The 20000-nt window shown below is 28.8% G+C and overlaps 1 protein-coding gene across 1 annotated transcript in view; it reads right to left on the bottom strand.

Moving 5' to 3' along the window:
• LOC100203835 ((E3-independent) E2 ubiquitin-conjugating enzyme) overlaps positions 1 to 20000 on the bottom strand; it is a 67448-nt gene that overhangs the window by 2536 nt on the left and 44912 nt on the right. The window contains exons 10-15 of the mRNA XM_065805738.1: positions 18326 to 18424; positions 14885 to 15107; positions 5112 to 5294; positions 3287 to 3450; positions 2875 to 3136; positions 2552 to 2753 (exon numbers count right to left, since the gene is read on the bottom strand). Of these exons, the coding sequence (XP_065661810.1) occupies positions 2552 to 2753; positions 2875 to 3136; positions 3287 to 3450; positions 5112 to 5294; positions 14885 to 15107; positions 18326 to 18424 (1133 nt within the window). The remainder of the gene's footprint in view (positions 1 to 2551; positions 2754 to 2874; positions 3137 to 3286; positions 3451 to 5111; positions 5295 to 14884; positions 15108 to 18325; positions 18425 to 20000) is intronic.

Here is a 20000-nt window from a genome sequence, read left to right as displayed (position 1 = left end):
GTCCGATACTGTATATATATATAAACATACATACATAAATTCAATTTATTTCATGATCATGATAAAGTTTATATTATTACAAATACAAAAAAAAATAGTCTTGTCAAATTCATATTATATATAAGAATGTAAACACAGTAATATATCTTAAATGACAAACAAGAGCTGCATCAAGCCTTTCTATGGTAACACATAAGCTGCAAACAAGGCAGCTGGTTAACATAGTTATAATATGAATTCTTTGAAGACATTCATTTAAGATGAACTAACTGCTCGTTCGCAAAGATTTTTTAGGTGTTCAATGTATTCTTTCTAATTGTATCATTGTGTATACTTAACAACAATTGACTTGTTGTTATTAAGTCCAACATGGATGCACTCTGCTTTTATGAATGTTAAAAGACAACTGGCACATGTGCGATTAGTAAACAGCTGTCAACTTAAAAGAGCAATTTGATAAGTACAAAAATGTTTGACTAGAGTGCAAAAACCAAGAAGCCATTAAGTTAAGAGCACTGTGGCACCTCACAAGTGGGAATCACTGGAGCTACTAGTTTACCAGAATGTCAGAGGTCGGCAACCCTCACGAGTAGGTACCAACAATTTCTGGGAATTACTTCAAGCTGGAGTAATTAGATTCCCAAAAAAAAAAAAAAAACTTTTGGTGAAAAGAGTTCTAAGATTAGTGGAAGCTACTTAAGAACTTTAAAAAGAAGAATTTAAAAAAAAAGAATTTAAAATTCTAACTTTAAACAGCCGCTTATCAACTTATAAAGTTATCATTTATTGAATATATTATGACATTTGCTGTTAAAAAAACGTAACCAAAATTCTCTTGACCACCCTATTACAGGCTTAGCAAATTATGGTGATATTGCAACTACAAGTTGAGAGATTAGGAAGTTATTAAAGATAAAAATAACATTACTCAAAGAACGTTTTGTTTAAATGAAACTTGGTTCACTGCAATTCCAAATTGCTTTTATTACCTGAAAAAAGTTTGGTTGTTAAACTGTTAAAATTTTATAACAATGGTGTTTCTTGGAATGGAAACAAGATCAAACCTTTAACCAAAAGGTTTTAGGACAAAAATTATTTTTGAAAAAAACTGTTCAATCTGCTAGCATGAACTAAACTTTACATAAATTTTTTATTTTTATCTGAAAGATTTTTTTATATTTTTTATATAATTAATACTATGTATTCCGCTGTAAGTTAATTGAAAATAATATTTAAAAGTACAAAAAAAAACTATTTAAGTTCCTATAGAAGAGATTTGGAAGAGGAAGAGATATTTAAAAGTCCAAAAAAAGAAAATTGGAACTAAAGAAGAGTTCCAAATAGGAGGTATTGATAACTCTATTTTATCACTTCCCTCGACAACAAAAAAACAACAAAAAACAGTGCAAACAAAAGGTTCTAATGGAGAAATTGATGTTAAAGGGTAACCATGGAACCATTTCATTGCACTGTTTTTTTTATTTTAAGTTTACAATTAATAAAAATAAGAAAATTAAAAAAAAGGAGAGAGAGGAAGAAGCGGGGACGCTTTTTTTAAAAAATTCATGGTTGTTTAAATTTGAGTTAATTCAACCCCTGCAATCATTGTGTGTATAATTCTATTTTTCATTAAAAAAAATATTTTTTTTTGACCAAGGCAAGTTGCAAAATCAATATTGAAATCCTAAAGCAATAGATAAAGAAAAAGATCTTGCTGATATTACCTGTGATGTCCTCCAGGAGTTTAATAGAGATGAAAGTATCAAGGCAATAGTTTTAGACAACACAAATGTTAGTACAGATATCTTTTCCCCCTAAAGCACCTGACTTAAAATATAAAAAGATTATATATAAATCTCTTAAGTTATATATTTTTATAGTACTATATTATTTAGGTAAAAATAGTTGTTTAGTGGCTTGTCTTGAATATATGTTGAAAAGAAGAGTTCATTTAAATGGCTGTCTACTACATGTTAATGAGTTACCATTGTGTACACATAAAGAATATGAACATATTATTTAATTTAGAAACAAATTAAAAAAAAAATCTATTTTTATAAAGGGATCTAATTTCAAAAAAGAACCCAAACCTATGTGTGTATGTCTTCAGGTTTTTTTCAAAACACCTTAAGTTGCTTTTTAAGTATTTTGAGATAAATTCAAATAAATAAAAAAAAAATACCAAAAATTCTTAGCAAAACCCTTTTAAAACTAATGATTTTTATGATTTCTTATATTTCTTCAAATATATTTATTCAATAATGTTTATATCCATTTAAATTAATAAAAGCATACTTAATAAAAAAAGTCAACTTTAAGTTTTTTAGCTTAAGGTATTTTGAAAAAAAGCTGTAGATGTGTTGTGTTATATATGTAGTATAAAGTATTGATGAACTTTTTAAATTGCAGATCACCTATCCAGATATTTTGAAATTGCACTTATCCAGATATGTAATTTTTTAGTTCAACAATTAATAAACTCATTACAACACCATCATCTTCGATACATATTTACAGATAATAGCAACAATCATAAAAAAGTAAAACGTACCGTGGAAGATTTTCTTGAAAATAACTTGTCACTTCGTTTAGAAATATTTCAGGGGGTCTTGCAGTTAGCCGTAATATACTTTGCATATTTTTTATTACAGCCATCTCATTATACATGCGACTATTTTCTTTGCCCTCATCAGTTCCCCTCTGCTTTTCATACCCAGCTTCATTATAATAAGGCTCTTCACACAAAATTAGTCCTAAAAAGAATAATTTAAATATAGAACAAATAATTTAAAAAACTTTTAAAAAAGTTCAGCACATCAAAAGTATCAAATTTTATTCAAATTTAGGACGAAATTAGCTTAATTTATTAAATACCTTGTATAGATAACAATAACTGACGAAGTGATGATTTAGATGTCCAGGTTTCACTTCCTTTTCCTGACCAAGTCCCCAAAAGACTGACACACACTTTTCCTTCTTCATAGAGGTTTGGATTCAGTCTTTCTGTGCAGTAAGAATGGTAATGAACAAGTGGGGGAACATTTGGATAATTCTCAGGAAGTTGCATATCAAAATAAAAAATGCCACCCTCATAAGGTGTACCACTTGGACCATATATTAATACACTGAACAAATCCTATAAATAGAAGTTTTCATCTAAGCTTTAATTATACAATTTTTTTTTTTTTATAGTCATGTATTCAACAATTATAGAATATACTCATTTGGTAATAATAAGTTTGTAATATATGAGAAACCAAGTTTAAACTTTAAAGCAAATACACACCATTCTATCATCAAAACTTTTTACAATAATACCAGAAGGCAAGTGCGCTTTGATCATTTTAACTTCTTTTATGACAGCTGCATTAAATGTACGAGGATTTGTTGGAACAAGAACATTGTTGAAGAAATGGTGGCATGAAGGAACACACTCTACTGAAGAAAAACCTAAAAAAAGTATACAAATATATAAACTAAATTAATAACTTTTTTATTTATTTATCCAAATTCACTCTCAACAAGGCTGCAAGTAGCCACTATTAAGTTGGATGTTACTAGAAATTAAAGAATAGGGTTAAAGAGCAAAGAAACAATTAACTGAAGACATAGAAAGTAGGTTGTACATCATATGAGTCACAGTGCTTCACAGGAAGACATGTGATTGCACGCAATTATATGACCAAGCAAAAAATACTTTGTTTTGACGATTTGACCACGACTTTTAACATGTTTTCAAAAATTAAAAATGCGCTAAAACTTATCTAAAAAAGAAAAAAAAATTCTTAACAAAAGAGATCATTAAAAAAAACAACCAACTAAAACAAAACTCAACAAACTAAAATGCTTAGTTTATTTAAATTAATTATTAATTTAAATATTTTTAATTACGTTCAGAATAATTTTTTTATCTTTATTAATATTTATATAATATCATTGGAAAACCTTAAAATAAAGAGGACAATTTACTTTTATCGATTGTTTAAAAAATACTCACACTTTACTTAAATTATAGTGTTTTTTTTACTAATATAAAAATTTTTGTTTTTGTTATTTTATTTAGGTGCCCCAAGAAGACCTAACAGTCTTGTCACAGAGCACCATGGAAGTGCATTTAACCAGAAAGTTCACGCCTCCTTCCTTATCGTGACGCGAAAATATCTCCAAAGCTTGTTTTGAACCTGGATCTCCTGCTTATATAGCAAGCGCTCTAACCACTGCGCCACGGCCGCACAAATATCATGCAAACTAGTAAATAAGTATGCATTAAAAAACTATTTCATTCTTTGTTTCAAAAATTGTACTTTGTTTTTTTTCAAATTTGTTTCAAAATATTAACATTAATCGTAAAAAATACATAATTGTACAAATAATAAAAAAATAAAAATAATAATTTATTAAAACCTAATATAAAAACTCATTAGAAATGTTTTGTTACTTCATTAAAAAGCGTTTCAATAATATTAAAGCATTAAAGATCAAACTTATTTAAATTGTAACAGCTTTCAAAAACATTTGTCTTTTATTTTCAACGAAATTTTTTTTATTTTTTTAAATGTATTAACTTCAATGAATCTTAGATTACAATTCATTAAAGAGACTTTCATTGTCTTTGAAAGTCATCTTTATAAAGACAAAATAATTTTTTTTAACTTTTTAATAACATTTATTATAAAAAAATGCATACTTAAATAATTTATACAATATATAAATTAAAAATATCATATACAACTGTCAATGATATTTTAAAATAAAATCATTATCGGTAAATTGTTACTCAATTTAAAAGTGTTTCGCTAATATAAAAAAGTTTGTTAAGAAGTTTCAATGTAATTTATTTCACCTAAGGTATAATTCAGAATATTTTTATTCAGCGTATTTTTGAAATGTTTTTTGAAATAGCCGCGGTCAAATTGTCAAAACAAAATCTGATTTGCCTGGTCATATAATGGCATGCAATCATAGGTGTTCCTGTGAAACACTCAGGATCGGGAAAAATTCTGGATTAGAGTTTTAAACCACAGATGCCATTTTCCAGCAGGCAGGAAAACACAATCAAGCACTTAATAAACAACTTTAGTTTTATTTATTAATAAAGTACACAAAATTACCGTTAATAGTTTGACTGAATGTTTGATTATTTTGTAAAAACCCAGATTCAACATCTAATGTTTGAACATCTTCTGAAACACCTTTTATAGAGCTTTCAGTATTGGTAGTACTATCAACAGAACTTTCTCGAGCAAATTGTTGACTAAGCTTATTCAGATAATCAGCTGTTCTTTGATTCAACCCTATAACTCATCAAGTAATTTATATATGATACATAATTTAGGCGTAACATACACACAGATATATATATATATATATATATATATATATATATATATATATATATATATATATATATATATATATATATATATATATATATATATATATATATATATATATATATATATATATATATAGTTTGTTGTCTTTAGGAAGAGCAGAAGGAAAAAAGTGATTCTTACGCCAACACATACGTCACTTTTAATTACTTTTGACTTTCGTCCAACATTTGCGTGTTGGACGAAAGTCAAAACCATTAATTTAATTACAAATTAATTGTTATATAAAAAAACCACAAAAACGCAAATTTAATAGACCAGAATGTTTTAAAAACATTCTGAATGTTTTTAACAATGTAAACAATGTTTTTATTTTTATTTTTTTAATAAAATGTTTTTATTTTTATTTTTTTTTACTGTAAATCATGCGCGGAGTGTTGCTACATCGACTATCTTATAGCCTGACTCGCAAGGGAGTGCTGCTACATCGACTGACAAATAGCCTGACTCGCAAGGGAGTGCTGCTACATCGACTGACAAATAGCCTGACTCGCAAGGGAGTGCTGCTACATCGACTGACAAATAGCCTGACTCGCAAGGGAGTGCTGCTACATCGACTGACAAATAGCCTGACCCACAAGGGAGTGCTGCTACATCTACTATCTTTTAGCCTGACCCGCAAGGGAGTGTTGCTACATCGACTGAGGGTTTGGTTGGGGCAGGCAGTCTCTCAATTAATAAAAAAAAAAATTCCGGTCATGCATTTAAATTTTTACTTTTTGTCAACAAAATATGGAAAAAACTTTCGGACAACATCTACGGGTTGTATATATATATATATATATATATATATATATATATATATATATATATATATATATATATATATATATATATATATATATATATATATATATATATATATATATATATATATATATATATATATATATATATATATATATATATATATATATATATATATATATAGAACCCTTAGATGTTGTCCGAAAGTTTTTTCCATATTTTGTTGACAAAAAGTAAAAATTAAAATCCAAGACCGGAATTTTTTTTCTTTAATAATGATAGACTGCCTGCCCCAACCAAAACCTCAGTCGATGTAGCAGCACTCCCTTGCGGGTCAGGCTATTTGTCAGTCGATGTAGCAGTACTCCCTTGCGAGTCAGGCTATTTGTCAGTCGATGTAGCAGCACTCCCTTGCGAGTCAGGCTATTTGTCAGTCGATGTAGCAGCACTCCCTTCCGAGTCAGGCTATAAGATTAAGACACTCCGCGCATGATTTACAGTAAAAAAAATAAAAATAAAAACATTTTATTAAAAAAATAAAAATAAAAACATTGTTTATATTGTTAAAAACATTCAGAATGTTTTAAAAACATTCTGGTCAATTAAATTTGCGTTTTTGTGGTTTTTTTATATAACAATTAATTTGTAATTAAATTAATGGTTTTGACTTTCGTCCAACACGAAAATGTTGGACGAAAGTCAAAAGTAATTAAAAGTGACGTATGTGTTGGCATAAGAATCACTTTTTTCCTTCCGCTCTTCCCAAAGCCAACAAACTATAGATCTATATATATATATATATATATATATATATATATATATATATATATATATATATATATATATATATATATTTATATGTATATATATATATTTATATGTATATATATATATATATATATATATATATATATATATATATATATATATACATATATATATATATATATATATATATATATATATATATATATACAGGCCTTGTTTTACAGTGTTAAGTTAAATTGCTGGCAATTTAAAAATGGGTTACATATGCCTAGAGCGATTTTTACTTAAATTTCTATATAATAATAAATAATTTATAATAAAAAAAATTTTTTTATTGTAATGATCGAATTTTTTGCTTGAAAAACACCAATACTTTAAGGAATTTTCCATAGACTATGTAACCTGAAATTAAACATATAGACAAAACACAAAGGATTAAAAGTTTTCCCTCGCAGAGTCTTTAATTAAACCAAGTATATAAACAACCTTTCAAGCCCAGCAAAAACTCCAATGTGAAAGAGCAAAATGATCTCCTACTTATATTTTTTAAAATAAGTTTTGCATTGCATAACTTATAGACGATCCCTAATCTTGAAGCAAAGATCATTACAATACAATTTAATTCTGATAAAAAATATGTGATTTAATTTAAAACAAATTTAATAAAAATATATAATTTTATTCTAATAAAAAATATATAATTTAATTTTGATTTAATATATATATATATATATATATATATATATATATATATATATATATATATATATATATATATATATATATATATTTAAAACAAATTTAATAAAAATCTATAATTTTATTCTAATAAAAAATATATAATGTAATTTTGATTTAATATATATATATATATATATATATATATATATATATATATATATATATATATATATATATATATATATATATATATGTATTAATTCTGATTTAAAGAAATATATTTAAGTTTATTAAAATTAAAGTTAATGCTTGGGTTTAACTAAGCTGTCAAATTTATTTAAAAATATTACTAAATATTATTCAATATTTAAATTTTATTTATTCTTAAAAAAAAATTAGCTCATTTTTATTGCAATTGTTTTTTTCAGTTTTCCTTCCAAAACATTTTTTTTTAACTCAAAATTGAATTTTAAATAAATGTGTTCTGAGGCTGTATCAAAAATTCGCACAAAATGTAAGTTAAACTTTTTTTTATAACGCAAGTAGAGCGCAGCAATTATTCTTTAATAAACGATATATACAACGATATAATTTTAACAAATGGTGTTTGGAAAGATAATCTTTACCTTCTCAACAAAATTTTTAATAAAATAATAAACTTTTAATAAATAAAATAGATAAATTAACGTAATTTTTGTATTTATTACTCGCTAATTTTTTTAAAATAAAAAATCATTTTTAGTTGCAAACTTTTTAAGTGATTATTTAAGAAATATTTATTTAAAAAAATTTAACATATTTTAATTCATTTTTACAAATGTTGAGAAAAACAATTTGTTTATATCAAATATTTTTAAAAATATGTCTTTAAAATATTAAATTTAATTATTTAATTTAAAAAAAAAAAAAAAATGAAAGAAAATAAACATTTCCTAATAGTAATAATAAAAATGAGTTGAATAATATTTAACTCATTTTGCAGTAATTAATATTATTGCGGCAATTTAAAAAAGTTGATGTCTTTAAAGAATAAAAAAATAAAGAAAATTTTATGATGTCAAATTCACATTAGGCTAATGTGTTAAGCATTTTTTATTTAAACAAGGCCTGATATTTATGTGCAGAAATACAATAAAGTTTAGACAAGTAAAAATTTATTCAAATAAATATTTTTTGTGAGCAATTAAAAAAAACAACTATGAGAGGCATTATTAATTTCATTTTTTAATTTGGTTATAAATATTCTTTGGTACTCTTGGCTGTGTAACAAGGTACACTATCTTGTTGTTATCTTCATGTTTTTATTCAGGGTAGAAAGGTCCTGGAGGAGGCAAAGCTGCTTACAATCACAATACTTTTTGAATAAGTAGCAGCTCTCAAAAAAAACAAATACCAACTTGCAAATTCAATTTGCTAACTGCCAACTGTTGGCAGATCATCCATCCGCTCCAGTCTCAACCAAATATAAAGTATTTACCTCGCAATTAGCCAAAACAGGGTCAGCCACTAGCAATGCTGTCATAAATGCTGCAAAAACAAACACCAGGCTTCAACAATTAAACACCAGGCTTCAACAATTAAACACCAGGCTTCAACAATTAAACACCAGGCTTCAACAATTAAACACCAGGCTTCAACAATTAAACACCAGGCTTCAACAATTAAAAACTAAGAAAGCAATCGTTATCGGGCTTTCTAACACAACCAGTACCAATGCTTCCGCAGTTGATCAAATTCTCAAATTCTAACAAAATCAACAAATTGCCACCAAACACTAGCACATATACAACTTCCACTGCCATGGTACTCTTACAACTAGCTCCAACATCTCTAATTATTGAATTTGAAACCAATGAAACTCGCAACAGTTTTCTAGCAATCGCCAAAAATCTGGATAACGATGAAGTATTTATAATTGGATTCATATGGACAGATCAAGCTTTTCAACAAATTAAACAACTAAAAGTACAAACTCAACAACGGCCTTAAAGCAAATGGTAAACTTGACCAGCTTGTTTGTTTTGTACTCCACAGTGGAGTTTACCAATTTCCTCAAAAGGCTTGGAAAGCACCTTTTTTTGTCAACTGGAAAGAAGCACTCGCAGCAGCCCAAACCAACATGGCAAAAACTGCAACATCTAACACATGACTGTTTTCCCACAATCAACAACTTGCCATCTCCCACTTTCAAACCGTCACTAAACTGCTTCTACATTAACGCCACATTTATACACCCCAATAAACTAACCAAACTTGCCTTGGCAACATCCCACTACAACTATGATATGACTTTTACCACTGAAATTTGACTTGATGAATTCTCAGCACCTACTCTTCCAAACTACAACATCTATAGAAAAGATAGCTGTAAACTTTTATTTTATATTTTACTTCCACATCAATCTCTCCTAATTAGCTGCATTTATTGCCTATCTACCAATAACACTTTGGACTTTGATGAAATAGTAAAACATCTCCTATGCAAATATCCATGACATGGTTAACAAAAAATTTACCGGTTTAATAACTACTGGTGACTTTGATTTCCCTGATGTCAAATGGCATGACCATTGGATCAATAACACTGGCGCCAAAACTAGTTTAGGCACAAAAATTGCTGAAATTATGTTTGACCTACATCTACACCAGCACATTATTGATACCACCTTCATCCAAGTCAATGGTCTATTCAAAAATACGGTAGAACTCATAATTAGGGAAACAGCCAATCGAATAAGCCACATTGATATTGATCCTCCTGTTGGTAGTACCCCACAAGGCCACTGCATTCTGACATGGCAACACCAATTAGTCAAAAATACTTACAACTCTCCCTTTCCTGAATTGCAATTAAAGAATTCAAACACAAAATAGCCAACGATAAATAGAACACTAAACGTCTCTACGCCTATGATAATAGCAAACACACTGCCAACAATCAAGTAACTTCTATGTGCTCACCCCCTCTGGGGATATAAACAGTGACCAAGCATTCATTGCTAATATACTAAACAATCAGTTCCAATCTGTATTCACAGTTGAACCATCAGATCAATCTTTACCACCGTTCATCAAATGCACAATCGCTTTAATCTCCTCTGTTATCTTCACTGTGATTGCATTCACAACTACTTATCTGTCCCAATGCTGAAATCACCTGGAGATGACCATATATGCCCATTTATGCTTAAAGAATGTGCCAATGTGGTAGCTGCCCCACTTGCCATTATTTTACAGAAATCTTTAGAGCAAGGTGTAGCCCCAAAATTGTAGCTCTTGGCAAAGGTAACACCACTGTTCAAAAAAGGCCCCAGACTTGACACTGCAAATTACAGGCCAATCTCCATCACCTCTGTACCATTCAAAATAATGGAAAAAAAGGTACAAGAGAAGATAATGGAGCACCTTATAGCTAACAAACTTATTGCTGATTGTCAACAGAGCTTCATCAATAAAAAAAGCCTGCGTCACGAATCTGCTCAAAACCATGGACATTCTAACCTACAGCGTATCTCATTTACTTCCTGCAGACGTGTTCTTTCTTGACTTTGCAAAGCTTTCGACAAAGTCCCTCACAAAAGACTATTACAAAAACTTAAAACCTACGGAATTGAAGGTAAAGTTCTTGACTGGATTAAAGCTTTTCTTTCAAATAAATAACAACAGGTTCTTCTTGGTAATACCTCATCCAACAGGGAACAAGTCACCAGTGGCATTCTGCAAGGTTTACTGTTTGGTCATACGCTCTTCATAATATTTATCAACAACCTGAACACGTTAGTAATAAAAGCATCTGTAAAATGTACGCAGACGATACTAAAATTCTGAGCGTACTCAAAACCGCTGAAGACAAAGCTCATCTGCAAGCTGATATGGATAGCACCAAAACCTAGACTCAACCTGGTTGATGGAGCTCAACCTTATCTAATGCTCAATGCAAGGTTATGTATATCAACAAATATGTTTTGCCACGATCATTGGAAGATCCACCCCAGATATGGCAACAGTACTCTATACAAGGACGGATTTGAAATTTATAGACAAAGAACAGAATCTGGGGTAAGAAAGCGGCAAGCATGGTAAAGAAATGCAATCTTAGCAGATACAAATTTAGCAATTGATTTGATATATGGTTTCCAAGAAAGATCGAAAGTAAGAGCTAATCCTAGAAGATGAAAGGTAGATAACTAATCATAGATGACTTATTATGAATGGTACATTACCATTCATTAAATTAGTTTTACCTGAATTAAAGTTCACCAGCGACTGTGAGCCCCATACTGTAGCTTAAAGATGTTATCTGATACACCATAAGAAGAAAGCTTATGGAGAAGACCCACATCCCAAATTTTATCAAAAGCTTTAGAAATGTCAAAAGCGATAGCCTTAACCTCTCCACTTCTGTCTAATGCACAATAAAACCTACAGGTTATTACTGTTAGCAAATCAGCTGTAGAACGAGAAGATCGAAATCCATATTGATGATCAGAATGTAAGTTATTAGATTCAAGATAAGAGATTAAGTGTTAGTTAATTATAGACTCAAACACCTTGTTTATAATAGGAAAAAGACTAATGGGATGGTAGTTAGATGAGTCAAATTGCTCTCCAGAATTTTTGAAAATAGGGATAACAAATGCCCCTTTCTGGATAACAAGACTCTGACAAGCACTTGTTAAATAGTTTTGAAAGTATAGGTGACAGCTCCGGAGAACACTTCTTCAAGACTATAACAGGTATGTTGTCCGGACCACAAGCTGTAGAAGAGAAGCAGGAAATCACTTTAGATATAGAAGCTGGAGTGATATGAATGTTAAGCAATGTATCATCCTGTTTGACAGCTATATCAGGTAGAACGCAACTAGTGGAATTGAGAGATGATATTGATGAAAAGTTCTTAGCAAACAATTCAGCTTTGTCTTTAGATGAGGTGACAAAATCTGAACCATACAGGAGAGGTGGAATAACAGATTTGCCTTTATTTTTGATACTATTAAAGATTCTCCGTAAGTAACGATTTCATGACCTGACAATAGCGGGCCTCGGCGTTAGACAAAACCTTTTTACAATGGTTTCTAGCAATAGTAAACAGACGCCTGTTTTCTAGAGAATTGTTTTATATATATATATATATATATATATATATATATATATATATATATATATATATATATATATATATATATATATATATATACATACATGCAGCCCTCAGAATTAGTAAAAAATATAGTTTTTTATTTTTTACTAATTCCAATTTTTTTATTTGCCGACCTTAATATGTGTGAGGTCAGTTCAATTCTGAGGGTTATATATACATATATATATATATATATATATATATATATATATATATATATATATATATATATATATATATATATATATATATATATATATATATATATATATATATGTATATATATATTCAAAAAATCCTGGACAATTCTTCTCTAATATTTAAGTTTTTAGTTCTAAATTATAAACTTATTAAAACACATGTATTTCACACAAAATATGGAACAATTACAAACTTTTTAATGTCAAACTTCATAAAAAACTCTTAATATTTACTATGTCCTCCTTTTGCCTCAATCAGCCAATATTTGCCGGGGAATAGATTAACACGAGTTAGTTATAAAATCCTGTTGTGCCATTCTCTTTGAAGTACTTCAAAGCATTCTTCAGCATTTCGGGGAGCTAATTTTGGGGAGATAATTTTTTGCCACTCAGGAACAATATTTTGGGTCATTGTCCTGCTGCAGAATAAAATTATGACCTATTAGTCTCATTCCGGATGATACAGCATGGTGCCTTAGGATATCCACATAATGTTCCCCAGTAAGTCGCCCCCTTATTTTGATCAAATCACCTACTCCAGATGAAGATAAACAGCCCCAAACTTGTAAAGAGCCTCCTCTGTGTTTAATAGTAGGGTTTAAACACTCGGGCTAATAGGCTTCTTCAATTCTTCTTCAAACATATTGGCGTCCTTTCGTTTCAAAATTTTCAAATTCGTGTACAGAACCCGATTAAACATTTCCTGGGCCCAATCTTTGTGCTGTTTTGCATATTCAAGTCGTTTTTCTTTATTGCCACACAGTGATAATGGTTTTCGAATTACAACACACCCTCTTAATCCCAAATTAAGTAGGTGCCATCGAATAAAAGAAGAGCTGACATTTTTCAGTCGCTGTGTTAATTTCTTTTGCCGACTCGGTTGATGCTTTTTTTGTATTTCTTAAAGATAGGGTTTTTAAATATTTATTGTCATCTTTTGTTAGCTTTGGAGGTCTACCACTTTTCTTTCTATCTTCAAGGGAGCCAGTTTCTCTGATTTCTGTAACAGCAATCTTCGAATATCCTGTTTTGGATGTAGTTGTTATGACACATCGTTTTAATAAATAAACAAACAAATCCCTCATGTTTCCTTATCAATTTTGTTTATTTATTCAAAATAATATATTCTTGGAACTTTTCTTATATATTATTAAACTTAAGCACCCTTTAAAAAAATTACATAGGAAAAAAATTGTAAATACACCTAACTATACAAGTGGTCTAAAAACTTATTCACAGTACTGTATATGGCATGTAATTTAAACTATTCTAAAATAATTAATGAATTTGCAAACCTCCAATTAAATTAAAACTCCACTTAGTTATTTTACACGATAGAACCTTGACACTGGGCCTGTCATTATTTAATACCTAATTGTAAGAGAGCAATCTTAACTATTGAATAACTTGTAAACTCTTAAATGTTATCCAATTGTAAAATATTTGGAGTTAAAAAAATCTTTACATAATAATATCACATAATAATATAAAATAAATTATAATAATACAAAATATATTCAATTTATATTATATATTCAGCAACAAAAAAAAGGAACAAATATTTTATATTTTTTAAATTGATTTTTGCTAATAACACAATTTTTTTTTTAGTTTAATGTTCATGGTCCCACACTTGTGTAGTTATGAAGGGCTTTCATTATGCCATTTTTAAAATTAAATATGAAGTTGGAGTAAGCATTTCCTAAAGCTGGGTATCTTCCTAGCATTATCTATTTTGCCGATAAGGAGTATTTTTATTGTAATATTATTGCTGGAAAGATTACCATCTAAGGTAATAAAATTAAAATCGGGCTTTACATCAGAACTTTCACCATAAATAAAGAGCTTCACTTATTACCCAATATAGAATCAGTTTAATGTCAAGGCCATGACATAATAGAAAAACAATTAAAAATTATTTTCTTGATATTATACTAATGTTTATGTGATCTTACCTATAACACTGTCTACTGATCCAACATGTGGGTTGTTGCTAGAACTTGTTGTGTTAAGTGAAGCCAATGAGCGCATTATTATATCTTCAAGAGGATTTATATTGTCATAAACCGTTTCAAATGTTGCATCACTTGCATCACTAGCTGTTTCCCACTCTTCTTCGTCCCCATCCAAACTATACACACTATTATTTTCAACTTCATTATCCCAATTATCATCATCCTGAATAAATTATACTAACTGAATATGGTAATAAAAAATAAGGACAACCTTTATTCCCTTCAAAACAAAAAAACAAAAAACAAAAAATAATAAAAAAGCCAGCAAGTTTTTAAAATCCTGACTTAAAAAACAAAGTTCTGTAAAACAAACTCTCTTCTGTAATACAACCATTAGTTTTTCTTGGAGTACCTTATGAATGTGTGTGTTTTTTTGAACTCATCAATAATTTTAAAAGCAAATTAAATATGTTGATTAAATAATCAATATTTGGTTAAAACATAATAGTGAACATAAAATTAAAAAAATCTTGTAATTGATATATACTATGTTGGCTTTAATGAAGTAGGTGCTGAAATATCAGTAAAATTCAAACTTTTTTGTCCAAAAATTTTCAAATGCTACTGCATAGTGCCTCATATATACTATAAAATCACTTTTTTATTCAACACTTTGACAGCGCACTGATTTAGGGAGCTGTGAGGGCTTCAGTACATACAACAACTGATATAGGCAGAAAATGCAAGGGAGTGCTACATTGACATTAAAAAGGCATATAAATTATATTTTAAAAAGCAAGATTTGAATGAAATTAAATAGATAAAAAATACTTTTTTTAACTAAAAGAGTAAAAATGTTTTGTCACCAACCAAAATGTCTCTCTAATCAACTCTCTCTAAGTTTCCAAGCCTATCAATTTATATCAATTTACACCATTTCAATGCAATGAAATGCTGATAAATTAGAATTTATCTATGAAACTATAAATGCTGCCTTGTATAGTAATGCATAAGAGCAAAATATCTTTTGCTAAAAAGCTTAGATTTTTATTTAACAAAAAACACTGCCAAAAAATTAAAGCTTTTTTTTTTTATGAAAATGGTTTAGAAGGACCTGCACAGAGCCCTGATTTAAATCCAATACAACATTTAATATAAAAAAAAGAAAAAAATTTATATATATATAAAAATTGGTAATAGAATATTGTAAAAAAAAAATAGATTATATAGTAAATTATAATATATAGGTAATAAATTATTATATATATAAAAAAAAAAAGTTATTTAACTTTGTCTTTTACGTTAAGTTTTCTTATGTTATCTTTCACTACTGCCTCTCAGCAGAACTATATATTAAACCAATTGAAAAGTTATCTGCTAAGGTTAACTCATTGCACTGTTACATAGTTATGGTTAACTCATGGCACTGTTAAGATTAACTCATGGCGCTGCTAAGGTTAACTCATGACACTGTTAAGGTTATACTTACTATTTTCTTACTCCTAATTCTGTTTTTTGTCTTTACCAATCTCTTTATAAATATCTTTGTATGAAACACTGATGTCATATTTAGGCCACCTATGATGTTGTGTGACTAATCACTCAGCTAAGTTGCATCTTTTTAATCTTGTTTCTTTATGTTCAAAAATTTTTTACTCAACTAGTTTTGCAAGGAGTTGAAATAAAAGAAAGGTCTAACCCAAAAGGTTCCATTGTTGTTGAGCAATAGCATTGAGACATACGAAAAGTGAAGAACTGTTTATCAGAGATTCAATTAACAACCATCGTCATTCAAACCAAAATAAAATCACACTTATTTTCATAACTTGTGACAGTAAATGTGGATCAAACTAAAGTAACAGACAGAGAAGCTCCTCATCCTTTAGGTCTATTTAATACATTATGTTCTTATTAGTTTAGTGTAAACTTAGTGAACTTATGTTACATTAATGTAACATAAAATATTGATCTTCAGGTGTAAATTCGGAACTCATCTTAATCTAATTTTAACAGAATGTCAATATTGCACTCACTAGAACATTTTTCTGCAACTTCAAATTATTCACATCTTGAGAAAAAAATGTAATACTTTTAAAACCAATTTACACTTAACTCTTTCACTACCGCAAGCCGCTGACAGCGGCTTTCAATTTTTAAAAATCTTTACCGCAAGCTGTTGGTAACGGCTTTAGAGTATACTTCATAATTTATCTTTTTTTGTACATAAACTTTCATTCTGCACACATATAATTTGTTTGTTCTTCAAGTTTAATAAATTCTCTTCATAATCAAGAACAATAATACCATATTGTGTATTTATAGAAAGTTATCACATAACAAAGTTAAAAAGTCTTGAGAAATCCTTGATAAAAAAATATCTTTGAATTTAGTTCTAAAATAAAGCAGTGTTAACACTGTAAAATTTAACTTGTAAAAGTGTATAAGTATTTAGTTCAGTAATTACAAAAGTCTTTTGAAGAAAAACATTCTAATTACACATTAAATGAGTTTTATTTTGAATCTAATGTTACTATTCATAAAAACAATGGTTTTAGGAACGTTGCATTTCTTATTGTTAAACAATGTGTGTAAAAAACTTAATTGATTAAAAAGTTTATTTGTTTAGTTTTCTATTGATATATAGTTTGTTATGCTTTCAAAAAGATTTAATATTCAAATTTTAATTAGTTTTCAATGTAATGTCATCCAAATTTCATCCAAAAAAATGTGCGGTTGGCACGAAAAAATATTTATTAAAATTTTTATTAAACAAATACTATATCAGGTAAATAGACCTTTGTATTTAGGCAGCAATTTTAAATTTAATCTTATTGAATAATAGCAAACTTATTCTTTGGAGATCAAAACATTCAAGTTATTATTTAAATAAAATAATCAAACACTCAAATTACCAAAATGCTTTTTTTTTTGTAAAATAATTTCATTACTAGAAGAATTTGAAAAGAATTTAATCACACTACTTACAAGATTTTTTAAATATAATTGTCAAAAAATTCATAATTTTTTTTTTATTAAACTCATAAAATTAAATAACTATTCACGGGCTTAATACATTTGATAATTTACAATCGATTTACATAGTTACAGATACAGTTGAGCTTATTGCTAGAGCATTTACTACCAAAGAAAAAAAAAGATATTGCGACAAAGATATTGTGGAGAGTTTACAAAAATATTGTGGAGAAGAACAGCAAGTAACTAACCATATATAGAATTCAAGCATGTACAATAAAGGAAAAAATGTACAATTAGGAAATTAAGTAGGAAAAATTAAAATAGTTAAATTAAACTGTATCTTATTTGTTTTTTCTTATTTTAATACAGGGCTCTGCCATTTAATATAAAGATGTTAAATAGAACTAAAATATAACCAACTCCTTGCATATATAACACAAAGTAACACTTTTGAGTAACACATACCTCATGATCTACAACAATAAGATTAGTCGACTTGACACTACTAATTGAATCATCAATCCAACGAACTTTTACAGTTCCATCATTGTTTACTTGAACTACCTAAATATTTAAAAATAGTTCAAATGCTGCAAATATTCTTAAATAATAACTTTTACATCATTTATCAAATTAAAGTTCATTTTGGACACCTACTGGACATCATCCAATAATGGTCTAACAAATCTAAGTACCATTTTTTAACTTAAGCTGTAGTTATAAATGAATCAGATAAAATTTGTCAAGGATTAGGGTTAGTTTTTCATTATGAAAGAAGGATATAGAAACAATTTTAACTTTTATGACATCATAACTGACTTTTGGAAATTTAGAAATTTTGAATATATATATATATATATATATATATATATATATATATATATATATATATATATATATATATATATATATATATATATTAGGGTGTCATAAAAAAAAAAAAAAATTACCTCTCAAGCTTTTCCCATTCTCTAAGGTCTGAATGGGCTAAAAACACCACACAAAAATTTTTTGTTCCAGTAAAAGTGATATCTGTAAATTTCAATTAAAAAAAAAAACGTATATTTTCAGTTTAAAAAATTAAATATTTTTGAGTTATTTTTTTGTCAGGTCCTTCTTCAGCTTCTTTCTGTTGTCTCTGGCAACCAGCATGAGGTTCTGCTTCATGTTGTCCAACCTGTAGCCTTCAACAAAGTCCTGGATTAGTCAGATATTCCTTTCAGCGCAGTCATTGACACATTTAATCGACTTCAAAAACCTTTTAAATATATCAAATGTCTGACTGGCATCTCCGCTGATCCACTTCTCCACCTCTTCAACAGGGATCTCAGATACCTTAAACAAGATCCAGCTCTGGGAACCTACCAGCTCAGTAAGCTTTGTTGACCTGCTAATAACCGGTAGCTTCGGTTTCTCCATATGAAACTGGTCAGGGACATCACACTTGACCAACTTCTCCATCATTTTCTTCACCTCGTTGTCAACATCGTCAGCTAGGGACAGAGTAACTAACTGTTCTGTTAAATTCCAAGCACGCCGCTGCATACTGGAAAGAAGGGTCTGTTCAAGTTTTGGGTAGTGGTCCCTTATGTCAAACGATGACTTAAAGGCAGCCAAGTCATTTGAAGTCGACTTGTCCACCACATAGGATTTTAGGAACCAGGGCCCATAACATACAGAAACAAAGAATGTCGCTGCCTTTACCATCTTCTTTTCTTCCTCATTCATCACTTGGGCTACCTTCTCAGTCATCCTCAGGGTCAGCAGGTATAGAGCATCTGCCATGAACCTTTAGAACAAAATATTACTATTATTAAATATGTAAGAAAAACTTGAAAATGTACTCTCCCTTAAACACAAAAATTATTGACAATATACTATAACTGTATCTGGCTTCATGGCAGGCTCAGGTTGATAAAAATGAAATTCTAACACATCTCCTCCCAAATAGAAGACAACTAGCTCACAAAGTTTCATGTAGTCCCCCTTATTAAATGTCTCTATGGTCAGTGCCCTCTTGGCAAACTCCAGGGCCTCCCTTGCAATGTTGTACAAGGATGATCTGACCTGTAGCTCATTCCAATCAAACTTAATGATCTCCTCCATCTTGCCCACCTCCTCCTTGATGCGTGGCCAGGTT

The sequence above is a fragment of the Hydra vulgaris genome, chromosome 09, assembly GCF_038396675.1.
Source record: "Hydra vulgaris chromosome 09, alternate assembly HydraT2T_AEP".
Lineage (NCBI taxonomy): Eukaryota > Metazoa > Cnidaria > Hydrozoa > Anthoathecata > Hydridae > Hydra > Hydra vulgaris.
This window is presented reverse-complemented; position numbering and strand designations above follow the sequence as displayed.